Raw genomic sequence first — 14914 nt, 5'->3', positions numbered from 1 at the left:
AACCAAATATTAGCACTAAAATAAACACCAATGATTACCTAAATTTAGTACCGTAAGTTCTGAACTACTTTCAAGAATATTCTTATTCGAGAATTTCTTACCAAATAATATAAGGAACTAAATCAACTTACCAAAAACACAAGCCATTTTTATCTTAGCAACGAAGTCCGGTTCAAGAAGACTAAATATTGTCCAGTTTGTAAGATCCATCTTTGTCTTTCAACTTTATTCTAATCTGAGAAGATAGAAAGAAGAGAAAACAGGAAATAAAATCACATTCTGTGGTTTGTTTTTCTACCTGCGAACTAAAGTCATGTCACTTGATTGGTTAGGTTGTATATGTAATATTAATTCAAAAGATACCACAAAGGCACCCAAAATTATCTAAATGCGAAAAGTTATTGTCTTCTTCAGTACATACCTTAAAAATATATATACACATTATTTTAGACCAAAGACTGTAAAGAGGTAATTACTTAGGGAAAATACAAAAGAGGGGAAAAAGGAGAATATATTATTAACGTCTGATAAATGGAATTGAATCCAACAATTCTTGATCAGATTATTCTTTAAAATTTAACACAGGTTACGATACAACATGGCGGATTTTTTTAAAAGCAATTATGCTTGGCCTGTGTAGATGTTATGCCAAGTAACATATATTATACTGAATTGAGCTGAACACATAGAAATTATGGACCCTTGTCATAATTGTGATCACGTTATCCTATGGAAAAGTATCAGAGCGCTAACAGGATAACGGTGAAACTTGAAACAAGAAGAACAACAATGTGTATCTCGTATAGTAATGCCATAATGAATGAGCTTTTATTTCTAGAAATTTCATTAAAAAAAAAAAAAAAAAAAAGACTAAAGTCAAACGTTTATTACATAAATAGTAATCACTGCTTCTTTCAAAGACAAAAATTTAAAAATGGTAATTGCTTGTAGTGGGTTTGATGGCTGAAGGAAACAGTAATGCCTTCTCAATATCAGATGCATGCGAATTGGAGTAAACATCTCGATTTTACACGGCATTGCATCTTAGAAAGCTTCCCTCTCTGTCAATTTATTTATTTGTACATATTTCTGGACATTGAGCATCTACGGTGCAAGAGATATGGAGGGGGCAAGAAAGAAAGAAATGGGCAAGGACGGAAGCGGCTTGAGATCTGTATGTTGGGCATCATCCCGGCATTTGCCTAGTGTAAATCAGGAAAACCTCACTCATGACTAGCTTCGGAAAGCTGTTATACCTTTTTGACAGAATGGCCCAGACCGGGACAACACGCACCAATGACGAGAGTGTTAGTGACTACGCTACGCGGGCCAGCCCCTCGCTGTCAACATAGTGACTTGTTTTCCCCTTTTGCAATGGCAAAGAGTGGGAAAATGGGGAGTTTGGTTTTAGATTGCCTACCAGTTTATCTGTATCGAATTATAGTAACGGGGATATTTCAACATTTTTTATCCTGTATAACTTGGAAGTGTGAAATGAACTGGTACAGGTTTTCATTTTAATCGAGATACAGGATTATCCAGAGTCAAAAATCAATTTTCGTATCAGAAAGGAATATTACACATTGAGGAATGGACCAGAAAAGGTTTGAAAAACTGTATGATCCGAGTATTTTAAGGTAAGATGTGGTTGGTGTCTCGATGGACTGCTTAATAGGATATTTGAGAGCAGTCCTAGTGAAAGTGTATCAAGACTAGTGTCAACAGAGACAAAACACGACCAGTTGGCAAAATTGAAGAGGTTGGCGGAAGATTGATTATCGCGATGAGCTACTGATACAGACTCAGAAGTGTAGTGCGACGAAGCTAACTTCTTAGTACAACAGTGGTCAACTGAGAACATACATCCTATGGTCATTCGCCATACATTGTCAGGTGTAGACTAGTCACCCACTTTTCACCTAGATACAAATAATAACGATTCACCCAGTGCTACGAGCACAAACTGGACGATAAAATACTGGAAGAAGGTCTGCTGGTCTGATGAGTTACCATTTCTGATGCACTCCGTGGATGGATATCTGCATGATTTTGTAGGAAACTCCACGAATTGCTGGAACATACATTTAGTGGCGGTGGCTGCATGGCGTGGATCATATTTACATGGTAAGAATTATGTCCTTTGATATTTCAAGAAGAACGCATGTCCTGTGTCTGGTATTGCGATCCCCTAGCAGATTACGAATATTGCACCAAGTTGTACCCCCCCCCCCTTCTTTCCAAGACAACAACATATCCAAACACATGCGTGATGGTTTGATGCCCCCGAACTCCCTTATTCAGTTTCTAGAAACACTTCCATCTTGGCATTCAAGGCAGCATCCGTTGTTTGATCGACCATATCTGTGAAGTGACTAAGAAATCTCATTATCCCTGCCACGTCGAACTGCTAGTCTAGGGAAGCTGAAAGGAAAACCTACATGATATAAGGTAGTGCTCATAATTAATGATCGGTCAATATATCAATACTGAGGTAACCTGTTTAACAGTACTTAACAGGACGGAAGGTACTAAGGAATTATGTTTCTGGGCATTACTTGCATCTATAGATTATCGAAGCTGATCATGTATGAGGCAAGACGTCCCTCGGCGATCATACTACCCGGGGAACTGAGAAAGCAAGAAAGTGATCTGGGACCATTATGTTAGGTATCTGCTGATGTGGATGAGAAAAATCCAGGAAAATCTCACTCAGGATGGCTGGCCTGAAAAAATTTTACAACTTTTCGACCAAGTGTCTCCACCAGGAATAGAACCAGGGACCATGTGCACCAAAGGCACACGCGCTAGCTACTACACTGACGGGGAGAATTAATTTCATCAATCTATATGGGGAAAGAAAGTATCTGATGATTTACATGATAACGGTGAAACTTGAGATAAATAAATAAAAAAAAAAGTGTCTCGTACTATCCTCTAACAAAATACATGTTCATGCATTAAAAAGAGAGGAGAAAAAGGTAGATTGTCAACAAGATTGGTTTGATTCACAACTTTTACCTACTCTTAAATGAGAATCATGGAAATTAACCTTATAACGAATGAATTTTTATTTCTAAAAATTCTATTTAAAAAATACGACTGAAGTCAAACTTTTAGTACATGAATAGTAATCATTACTTGTTTTACAGACGAATAAATGAAATATGTTATTAAAATATAGTGACAGCAGTGTTTGCTAGTGGCTAAAGGGAAAATCGATGCCTTCTGAACATCAGACACATGCGCATTTGGGTAAAAATTTACATTTTACACAATACTGTACCTTTTCCATCTCTGTCAAAATTAGCGACTTGTTTTCCCCTTCTGCGAATGAAAAGAGGTGGGGAGAAGGGAAGTTTATTTTGATTGCGTATCAGCTTATCTGGAATGATTAGTTATTACAATGGATCATTACCCTGTCAGTTATTGTATCTTTGCATTCCCAAAGATTCTTCTATCTAGATGCTTTCCGACGCATCGTAAAGGCACTGAAAGGGCAGGTCTGTTATAAGAACTCTGTTCCCCATCATGCACGATTGACGGACTACTAACACGTCACGATCGAAACGAGCGGAAATTCTGCTAAACAACCAACCGACTTTTCGCATCCGTACTATACGAGCACACTAGAAATAGCTTAACTGCACAATATATGTCTTCTCGCATCGTCCATCGTCCTGGCATTGCAGACACGATTGTTATCTACAAGCAACATAGTCGCACAAAAAACTACAAACATTACGATCAAGCTACCCTCTACAGACATCCTGTGAATCGAACTTCATTCCAATCCCACGACGTATGCAAAAAGTTATTAAACGCGTCTGCATCAGTATGTACGCGTATATACATAAGATAGTCTAAAAAGTATTGAGCCTTTGGCGTTAATATCCCAAATCTCAGGATACACGCCAAGAGAAATAGCATGAGCTATGGCCTTAGGGCCCGCAGTCAACACGGTTAATATTGGTAACTGGCACAAGCGTAAAATAGAATTTGGCAATATCTCGGAGAAATGGGGGAAAAATGAAACACGCCTTCAATCCATCCCCAGTTTTACTTTTCTCGCATTCATTTAAAACGATCTGATTACTTATATTCTGTCCTAGTATTTAACATTTATTTGTTTTAACTAAATGTTGAACTATACTAGCTGGATTTATGGTTACCTTTTACTTTTTTAAATGTATGATGAGAATATATTAATTTAAATTAAGTAAAAATTCCATCACATGACACGATCTAGATTTTAAGCTGCGATGGCTCAATGGTAGAGAGCCCACCGTCAGTGCATGGAATCTGTGCTTCAATTCCAGCTCGCGCCAAGTGGTAATGGACAAACACCGTGTTCATGGGTGTTCTTGAGGTTCTCCCATTTTGTCTCATTTTCTTCACTCAATTATTTCATTCATTATCATCATCCCGTCTTCCTCAGCCTTGATGCATAATCCTGAGATAGTGTAGAATACATTTAATCTTTGTATTCTACAGACCTGTCAGCTTCTTTCCTCCTCATCCAGTAAAGTTTGTCATTTTCTTTGGTAAAACAAAATGGTACTTTTGCATCCTCTCTCCAGGGATGCTTATTTATGGAACTCAGATATGGGAGGGGGGGGGTCTTTAAGGTCACAATAGTGGCCGAACTAAGCTGTTTTTTCCGTGAAATGTGGTAGCGTTTTGCATAGTTCTATGCTGGTTTAATTTGTGTTGTGTGCTGATTTGCTTCCTTTTTTATCACACGAAGGGTAAGAAGAATCACAACCAAAACTGATTTTTTCTTATACAATAAAAGACAAATTCTGACCAAAGCATATATTAACTAATAAAGAATAGCGTTATAGTTTCGGCAAATTAACTTTGCCTTCATCAGACAGATAATGTGTCAGACACTTTCAAATATTTAGGATCAATATTAACAGAGGAAAATCATAGTCACGAAGAAATTAAATGTAGACTAAAAGCAGGGAATTCGTGTTACTATTCGGTTCAAAATCTCTTGTCGTCGCGAATTCTGTCGAGGAATTTGAAGCTTAAAATATACAAAACGATAATCATGAATGTTGTTCTGTATGGTTGCGAAACATGGTCGCTTGGTCTGAGGGACGAACTTAGACTGAAAGTATTTGAAAACAAGATGCTGAGACGAATATTCGGACCCAAGAGGAACGGGAATGGGGAATGGCGGAAACTTCATAATTTATACGCTTTACCCAACATTGTTAGAGTCGTCAAGTCTAGGAGGCTTAGGTGGGCGGGTCATGTAGCTAGAATGGAAGAAAGTAGAAAGGCTTTCAAAGTCTTGACTGGAAGACCAATCGGAAAACGACCATTAGGAAAACCTAGGCGCAGATTGGAGGACAATATTAAGATGGATTTCGCAGAGATTGGAATACAAAGTAGAAACTGGATGCAATTGGCTAAGGATAGAAGTCAGTGGAGAGCTTTTGTGAATGCGGCATTGTACCTCCGAGTTCCACAGGCCACAGAGTTAGTTAGTTTGGTCAGAATTTGTCTTTTATTGTATACAAGAAGTTCCAAAGCTAAAATGATTGGTATTTGATTATTTTTAAATGATTTTATGAAGAGAGAGGCTGATAGTAGAAAATCAAGCAATGAAAACAGGTACCGTTACATAAGCGGCTCGAGTTATTGGTGTTTCTGTAAGTACATTAAAACGAGTTTTGAATGAGTGCGAAAAAGTTAAATTAATAAAAACGAGAATAAGAAGCGAGCACAAAGGAAAACAAAAATCGTACTCGATGATTTTGACAAGTGTGTTGTTCATCGAACTTGTTCACAATCAATGACCTTCCGTAAAAGCAATGTTGTACTTCGAGAAAAAAATAATTTTATTGGAAGTACTTGATATTTACAGAAAGTAATCCGATCCTTACAATTTCGAGAAGAAAGCAAAGAAACAGAAGATGGAAATGATGAAATAGAAGATGTGGATGGCATTGAGCTTTCATAAATATTTCAACCTGCATGTATCAATTATGTCGAGTGTTTATCATTCATTGTTAAATTGTACTTATAATGAATTTAGGATCCGCGTGGGTTCGAAAAACTACCAAAAAGGCCCCTTCTCTCTCCGCTGCCACCTTCCTAACCGCTAACGTTCTTCCTACCCTTTCAAGGTCATAGCTCAGCTCATGCTATACCTCTTGGCCTGTATATGAGTCGTAGTGGGTCAAGTCTACGTTAGTTGACAGTTGAGGCTAGTAGATGTGCAAAAAGTGGTGGAATTCCTATAACCAATTATAAGGCATTGCGTCGTGAATATTAGTGTATTTTCCGTAGAACTGCGCCACATTTTACAATTTTCTTTTGATACAGACTCAAAATGCTGCGCACGACCGTCAAAAACAAAACAATAAATAAATAAATACATAAATAAAATAAAACAAAATTGATAAGTTTATAGGCAAGATACGTTATGAAAAGCAACAGCCAACAAGTGGTTGAACCGGTTTCCTTCTGGAAATTTCGACATTCAAGATGTTCCTCGCAGTGGGCGGCCAATTACAGAAAAAATGGATGATAGCATGGCAACAGCTGAGCAAGACTGGTATATAAGCAGCCATAAATCGAGAATGCCTAAACATCTATTACCAAACAATGTTACATTATCTGGAGAAAGTTGGCTACAAAAACATTCTCAACGTTTGGGTGCCACATCATCTGGCTGAAAAACGTTTACTCGATTGAATTTCTACTGAAACGTAACGAACTCGAGCTAGTTCTCAAGCGGTTGATCACGAGTGATGAAAGTAGGATAATTTATGATAACAATAAGCGAAAAAGCTCATGGTTAAAGCGAGATGAAGCTTTACAGTTTGTAGCAAAGCCCACACTGACACCCTAGAAGATTATGCTCTGCGTTTGAAGGTCATCATGCATCACGAGCTGGCAGAACTATAGATTAGAAAATGTACTGCCAACAATTAGCACGAGTGCACTTAGCAATTCAAAAGGAACGCCTGCAACTCAACAGAAAAAGACAACGCCAGACTGCATATGTTTTTAACGACCAGTCAGAAATTGAGAAAACGTTGTTATACAATGTTTCAGTGCATCCACCGTATAGTCCGGACCTGATATAATCATACTATCACTTCTTTCGGTCTCTGCAGAACTTCCTGAATGGTGTTACGTTAGTTTCAAACGAAGTTCTATAGCACGGAATTATGGGGTTGCCGGAAAAATGGCAGAAGGTTATCGAACAAAATACTGCATAATACTACTTAAATGCGGTTTCATAATTGGTATCATAATGTCATATTCAAACCACAATAAGGAGACGCGGTGGCTCAGTGGTAGGGCGTTCACCTCTGGTGCTTAGGGTCCCAAGTTCGATACCAGCCTCCGCCAAGTGAACTTTGTGGTGGACAAACACCGTGTGCGTGGGTTTTCTCGGGGTTCTCCCGTTTCCTCCCACTTTCTTCATTCCACCATTCCACTCATCTCTCATCAACACCTTCTCCTTTAGCCTAACCAGCATAACCGTGGGACGTAAAACTTAAAGATTTCATTTCATTTTTCAAACCACAATAAATGTATTCTCACTTTTGATCTCCAAAAGCTCAATATTATTTAGACATCTTGATATGTGGGTACTACAGTGTGTTTGTAGAGTATCTTCTCACTTCCAGTATCGCAGAAAGGTGAAAATATGGAAATTCGACGTTACATAGAATCATTTCTTATATACTTAATTCAAAACACAAGTTAATAAGAGTAAAATGCTCTGACTCAGAACTACAGTAACATCTGTAACTTGATGCTCGTTCTATGTAATCATCATCATCATCATAAGTATTCTGCCATTATTGGCAGGTCACTTGCTGCAACTAAGAAGCTTCCATGCTTCACGGTGTTTCGCTAACCTCTTTGTCTTCACGTACGATTTTTCTGTTTTGATGTTATCCATTAATTGCAGTCTCCTTCGCCCTCTCCCTCTCTTTCCTCCCACCATACCCTCTAGCACGTACCTCATGATACAGATCCTTCTTAGCCAATGTCCCAACCAGTTTCTGTTTCTCTTCCTAATAACATTTAAAATTATTTTCTCCTCCACCATTTCTAACACCCTCTCATTCGTTTTCCGCTCGAAACAGCTAATGCCCTGTATTCTTCTCCACACACACATTTCGAAAGCTTCCAGTTAGTTGGTTTTCAACATTTTTGTGTAATGTCCATGTTTCTGACCCATACGGTACAATACTCCACACGAAGCATTTTATGGCTCTTTTTTCTCAACTCTTTATTCAAGGTCCCACAAAATACACTTTTCTTCCTCCTAAAGGCTTCTTTCGCCATTCCTATACTTGCTTTTATTTCCCGTTCACCTTCATATTATCACTAATACTACTACCCAGTTATCGAAAACTAGTCACCTGTTAAATTCCCCACCCCCTCCAACTTCTATATTTGACACCGACCCCTTCGTTCCAATCACCATGGCTTTTGTCTTTCTAACACTCATTTTCATTCAATGTTCTTCACAGCTCTTTCCCAAGTTGTTTAACATTGATTTTCTCCTCAGATTCTGTAACAAGCGCCATATCATCTACAGACCATATACACTTAATCATTCTATCTCCTACTGAAATGCCGTCTTCATTTTTTAAGTTCTTTTTTACTATCTCTTCTAAATAGGTATTAAATAATGTGGGAGAGAGACAATATCCTTGTCGAACTCCCCTTTCAACTTTTTCTCTGTCATTTTCACCCCTATTCTAACACTTAATTGTTCATTCATATATACGTTTGTTATGAGTCTTCGATCTTTCCATTCCAACCCAACTTTCTTTACAACTTGCAGCAAAAATTCCCAATTCAGGCGATCAAAAGCCTTTACTGGATCAATAAATACTACAGACACCTCCTTCCCTTTTTCTATAAACCTTTCACCGATGATTCATAATAATGCAATGGCATTTCTTGTGCCCTTTCCTCTCCTGTAATTTTATGTAATAAAAGAACATCTTTTATTTTTATCTTTTATTTTATTTTATTTTTTATTTATTTATTTTTCTTACTTTCTAACATCTCCAGGCCGATTGGACTTGTGCTAACGAAATTAGTTCTTAAATAAATTAGGATTTAAACTATTCAGCTAAAAGTTAATAAGAACTGAAGTAGTTCGGGTTCGCCGTTGTGTTGGTTTGGCTTAAAAGGATACTACGAAGTTGAGTGATAAGTCATACAATATTTCCACAGCCCAAACAGAAGATGGGTGTATACACCTTGATACGCAAAGTCGAACATTACACCCAAGAGGCAATGTGTCAAGCGAGTATTTAAGGGGGCAGACAACTAAATATTTTTTTTTCAAAAGCTAACAATTTTTCTTTTGTCATTTTTTCGTAAGTGAAAACAGATAATGAAATGTAACTTACCTCAGTAATGGACAATGTTCGAAAATACGAATCGGAAGAATTTTCAGTGTTGCCATACATAGAAATTACAGTGTGACCAGAATTTGAATTACACAAAAATCTAAGCTATGGCAGCGACTAGAAAAATGAACTCAACGGCAATTAATGACTTATCATACTGTATGTGTTCCTTGTTAACTACTTTTTAAATATTTGTATTTATTTTGTAATAAAGAGTACAAAATAAATAATTTTTAATAATCAGTAGAATTAAAATACAAATATTATTTAAAAAGTAATTAACAAGGAACACAGACAGCACGATAAGTCAATTGCCGTTGAGTTCATTTTTCTAGTCGCTGTCATAACCTAGATTTTTGTGTAATTCAAATTCTGGTCACACTGTAATTTCTATGGATGGCAACACTGAAAATTATTGCGATTCGTATTTTTGGGTGTAGAATAACATTATCTATTACTGGGGTAAGTTACATTTCATTATGTTTTCACTTACGAAAAACTGGCAAAAGATTAAATGAAATGAAATCTGTAAGTTTTACGTCCCACGGTTATGCCGGTTAGGCTAAAGGAGACGGTGATGATGAGAGAAGAGTGAAGTGGTGGAATGAAGAAAGTGGGAGGAAACGGGAGAACCCCGAGAAAACCCACGAGCACGGTGTTTGTCCACCACAAAGTCCACACGGCGCGAACTGGGATCGAACCAGGGACCCCAAGCACCGGAGGTGAACGCTCTACCACTGAGCCACCGCGCCTCCCAGGCAAAAGATTAAATTGTTAGTTTTTGAAAAATATTTAGTAGTCTGCCTCCTTAATACGAAGGCCGCCACTCTGTCAGTATTTTCAGTCAGTCTTTTAGTGGCAGTGACGATGAGTACTCAACAGCGCCTGATATGTGAACTGTTATTGCTATTGTGTAAATTTGAACGTGGCATAACGCTGCGGTAACAACCCAAAATATTTATTATGCGAAAGAAGGTGCCAATGAGTCACAGCAAGGAAACTTTTTCGATCCAGAAATTTCATACAGATTGCAAAAATATAAAAGATTAACCAAAGTCTGGCCGCCCCACAACAGCTTTCCAGGTCGTACGACACACCATTGAGCAAAATCTATCTACCAGCATACGACGAACTCAGCATGTTCCAGTCCAGTGTAGTGCATCACCTGGAAAGTCTTTTATATCACCTTGACGATAGAACCTAGGAGAGGGGGAGGAAAGAGGGATATTTATATATAAAAATAAATAACACTTAAGTCTTGAACCATCCAACCGATCTCGATCAAATTTTCAACATCGATGAGGTAGTGCATCACCTTTATAAATCCAGGAAAACAACCACGAGCTGCCGCATTGTACCATATGAACTGACCCCAGTTGACGCCCAGAGGATAGTTGTGTTGCAAAATCTGTAATGCGTCTTCACTGAAATGGATTGTCAGAAGCGACGAAAAGTGAGTGTTCTTTCCGAAATCTGAATGTACAGAAAGCGTGGTTGAGCAAGCGTCACCTTCCAGAACCGGTAGTCAAACAGAACTGTCTCAAGTACGAAGCCGTGTCTGTGTTTGGTGGAACTACGAGGGCGTAATTCACTTCGGGTTCGTTCCTAACGGTCGTGTCATCAATGCTGACCTTTATTCCGAACAGTTTGAGCAGATGTATGCTGCACTACGCCCAAAATAGGTTGCACTGGTGAACCGAAAGAGCGGCCCTGCTACGACACGATAACGAAAAATCACATTTGGCTGAAAACTCAGTGAGGTAGAGTAGATTAGATTAAGTTGTGTTTTTTCTCGTACCCTTCTGCAACAATTTCTCCAAATATGCACACACTTTCAGTCAATTCGCCCAATTCTGAGAAATGACAGATGATGTGCCTGTAGCAACTATGTCCGAAATTATTTCAAGAGTTCACGATTCCCCTCGTCAATCGAACGTTAAAAAACTCCATTCCTGACGAAGAGAGCCGTGAACTCCTGAAAAAGTTTCGAAGATATTTCGCAAGGTATATTACTTATTACCTAACTATGAAAAGTTCACATTAAAAGAATGAAATGTGCAAGGGGTACTTACGGAAAATTCATTGAATAACGTACAGAAAATGAAAATGCTATCTCATTTTATAGGGGCATAGTTTTGTAAAATTTACGGAGAAAATATAAATTTTAACTTCGAAAGAGAATCAGAAAAATAGCCATACTGCTGAACAAGACAGCACTTATTTAATATAAAAACACATTTACACGTGACGTTTCGATCTTCTAGCCAAGTATATATACACAATCCATCTCCCTATCTGCTCTCTCATTGGCTGTTTGAACGTGCCAATGAGAGAGCAGATCTTGGCTAGAAGATCGAAACGTCACGTGTAAATGTGTTTTTATATTAAATAAGTGCAGTTTTGTTCAGTAATGTGGTTATTTTTCGAAAGAGAAACACACAAGTAATCGACATATATATGTGGAGTTAACTGTAACGTGCGTTTTTTGGTTTAAACCAGTTTTTTTTTTTTTTTTTTTTTTTTTTTTTTAATAATTTACTCTATGTATTTATATTAGATATGAACAGAAATTAGTTTGTTTTGCCCTGGTGTTATTATGCAACAAGGTTATGCTGGAAGGGGTCACACAAGCTTAAAGCGGAATCCAAACCGCTTCTCGACTTACATCCAAGAGAAATTGTCTATTTGGACACTAAAGCTGGACTAATTGGTCACAAATGCGATTGCCGATTCACTCACTTATTCCTGATAAAAATACGTTGTACTGATCTTTACATAAGCCTACTTGTTAATATAATTGTCAAGAGTCATTTCAAAAGGACAAAAAGATAAACAGTTACACAAGTAAAAACATTATACCAGAATTACATATAAATCGGGAAACTCCCGCCTTAGCCATTGGGAAAATCCTGTTATTACTTTAAATGTATTTGTATGTAAAATTTTAAGGTCAACGTATCATAATCACTACGCTAAAACTGAGGTATTAAATTACAAATTTGGTATGTAGATATCATTCAATAAAATTAAATCCAAGTTGATGTTGGAAGCTACGTAGGCGATTGATAAATTTTGCCAATTTCTATCAATATATTTAAGCAACCTTGGCTTCTTTATAGAACAACAGGCATTCATTCAAGTAGAAATATATAATTTGGTTTCATTTCGTATGTTTAGGCGTAACATTCTTATGAAATACCAAGGTTATCACGGAGAAGACTTTCGCTTAAAGAGACACCTCGAATCGCTACTTGGTTTACACTTGAAACATGGGTTGTGGTTCGACCGAGAATTGAACACGGGACCCCTTGATTAACCCTGCGTTACTTGCGCACGGTCTCACGTTCCGGGCGTAGGGTTTTTTAGTTATTACATCGCTATAAGTTGGCAACACGTGCGGCCAGTCCGTATAGCTTCCGTTTCTCCCCCTCCCAGCCCAGAGTAGCGAAGACAAACTTTCCTCATGAACTGCAAATGAGGGTTCAAAAAGCCGCTGGAGTTCCAGATCATCAGCAACCTGTAACTGTCGAAGGTAACGCTGCAAGATGTTTGTTTTGCTCGTGGAATCAAAACAGAAAAACCAGATTTACAAGTGTCAGATGCAATAAATACATCTGTGGGGAGCATACGGGCCCGAAAGCAATGTTTTTTGATAAGTTTTTTTCAGTAAAAAGGTTTTTTTTTGTAGTTAGATATTTAGTTACAAGTTTTTTAGTAGACATTTTTTAAGTACACCTATTTATTGTAGGCATGTAATTACGTAAAATATGTAATAACCACTAGCACACTTGTTAGCCATAAATTTCAACGTTTGTTTTTTATTATAACCCAATTTTAGCAATAAAAAGAAAACACGGTCTCTAAGTCCTGCGCGGGTATTAGTGTAACTTTTCTAGCGCGGGTAACACAGGGTTAAAAGGTGAAAAGTAGATAAACGCAATGCGGATGGTTTGATATGTGGAAACGTCACCACGAAGTTCACACAATTTAAAGCATTTTTTGTTTTTTTTTTCTTCTTCTTTTTTCTGTTTTTTTTTTTTTTTTTTAAACCAGCTGGTTTCAACCAAGGTTTAAACCAGCCAACCCTGCTTCTAATGATCGAAATATCCGAAAGATGTCCAGAATTAACCGACTCGTTCTAATGAGCAGAATGAACTAACGTAGTGGCAAATATAATATTGTCCGAAAAAAGTGTAAGGAATGCACACATGCGGTATTCAAATGTAAGAGAAAACCGAAACAAAAATTTCAATTACCAGTACCTGTCAGTGGAAAGCATAAACGGGTTTCAAGGAATCTCTCACATGTATAATTAGGAAGAAAAAAGAAATGCAAAGTGTGCTTCATAAGCAAGTCATGATGAAGTGAAGTGGTGTGTGAAAGCACTGTACAAAGTGATCATAGAAGTGTCGCAAAGCTGTTACACGCATGGTATGTGTTTTCATACTATCCTCATTTATGCGTATACCCACCATCGCTGACACATCTTCCTCCTAGAACGCATTCCTATCCGCTCGGGCCCCCTTTCTACGCTCCTGCCCTGACTCGGTTAGGTAGCATTCCCGCTTTCTAATGGCCACCTACCAGTTAAGTTGGTTTGTGTCTTGGAGTTAATTCGTTTCTTGTATACTACAGTTTTTATGCCGTGCCGTGTTTATACTCAGCCCTCCCAAAGCCAATCTCCTACGAACTAATAGAACTCCTCCCTTATGAAACAGGCGGTAAGAATGCATTTGCTGCTAAGGGGAGTTCATTTTTAATGGATAGAAGTATTCCCCCATAAAATGGATAGCATAAAACGAGTACCTATGATTTACGGAGTACGAACTCCCTTTGTCTTAGTTTCTCTTCCTTTGAGAGTTGACTCACTAGCGTATTTCCCGTCAAAAGAAACCCATATCGCGTAAGTACATCAAAAACTATTTAAAATATTTGTGAATTGCGACAACCCATTAGCTTTTTCTTACACATAGCTTATGTTGTTTAGTGATTAATTTTAGTTTCAAGCCATTTAATGTTCACTCAATCACAAGTACTTAAAGTAGCTACCTCATAATGACTACGCAGCTAATTACTTTGCAATAGAAACATTAACCCATTTAATAATAAAAGAGCATTAATAGTATTTCGTGATTTTGCTTTTCTCTAAACTTACCACGACAGGTACAATGAATAACTTCTGTGAACAAGGTTTGAGTTATCTCGTTCACTTAACTTCTACATACATAGTAAATTCCTGAATTCCTCTTTTGACAATTATACAAACTTTAACACTATGGCACTAATCGGTTGCTCACATCCTCAGAGACAATGAGACGCGATACGCCGGTCTTTTGTTCATTTTCGTCAACCCTTGTTCTGCGGAAAAATTGTATATATGCCTTTGTTTATCGACAGTTCTCATATTCAGTTTTATAGTTCAATTATAAGAAATAAAATTAGAAATGATTAATGTTATAGATTCTATTGTATAAATTTTAAAACGTAACACAAAAGTGCGCGGGGAGGAAACA

At 37.6% G+C, this 14914-nt stretch overlaps 1 protein-coding gene across 2 annotated transcripts in view; it reads right to left on the bottom strand.

The window, feature by feature from the left end:
- The window catches only part of LOC145693484 (RCC1 and BTB domain-containing protein 1-like), a 170300-nt gene extending 155575 nt beyond the window's left edge, over positions 1-14725 (bottom strand). For both annotated transcript variants that reach the window (XR_014132793.1, XM_081769526.1), the window contains exons 1-2: positions 14557-14725; positions 132-235 (exon numbers count right to left, since the gene is read on the bottom strand). Coding sequence is in view for 1 of the 2 variants with exons in the window: in XM_081769526.1 (XP_081625652.1) it covers positions 132-210 (79 nt within the window). In the remaining variant the exon portion in view is untranslated. The remainder of the gene's footprint in view (positions 1-131; positions 236-14556) is intronic.
- Positions 14726-14914: the final 189 nt, after the last annotated feature.

The sequence above is a fragment of the Thermobia domestica genome, chromosome 8 (genome assembly GCF_964235325.1).
Source record: "Thermobia domestica chromosome 8, izTheDome1.hap1.1, whole genome shotgun sequence".
NCBI lineage: Eukaryota > Metazoa > Arthropoda > Insecta > Zygentoma > Lepismatidae > Thermobia > Thermobia domestica.
This window is presented reverse-complemented; position numbering and strand designations above follow the sequence as displayed.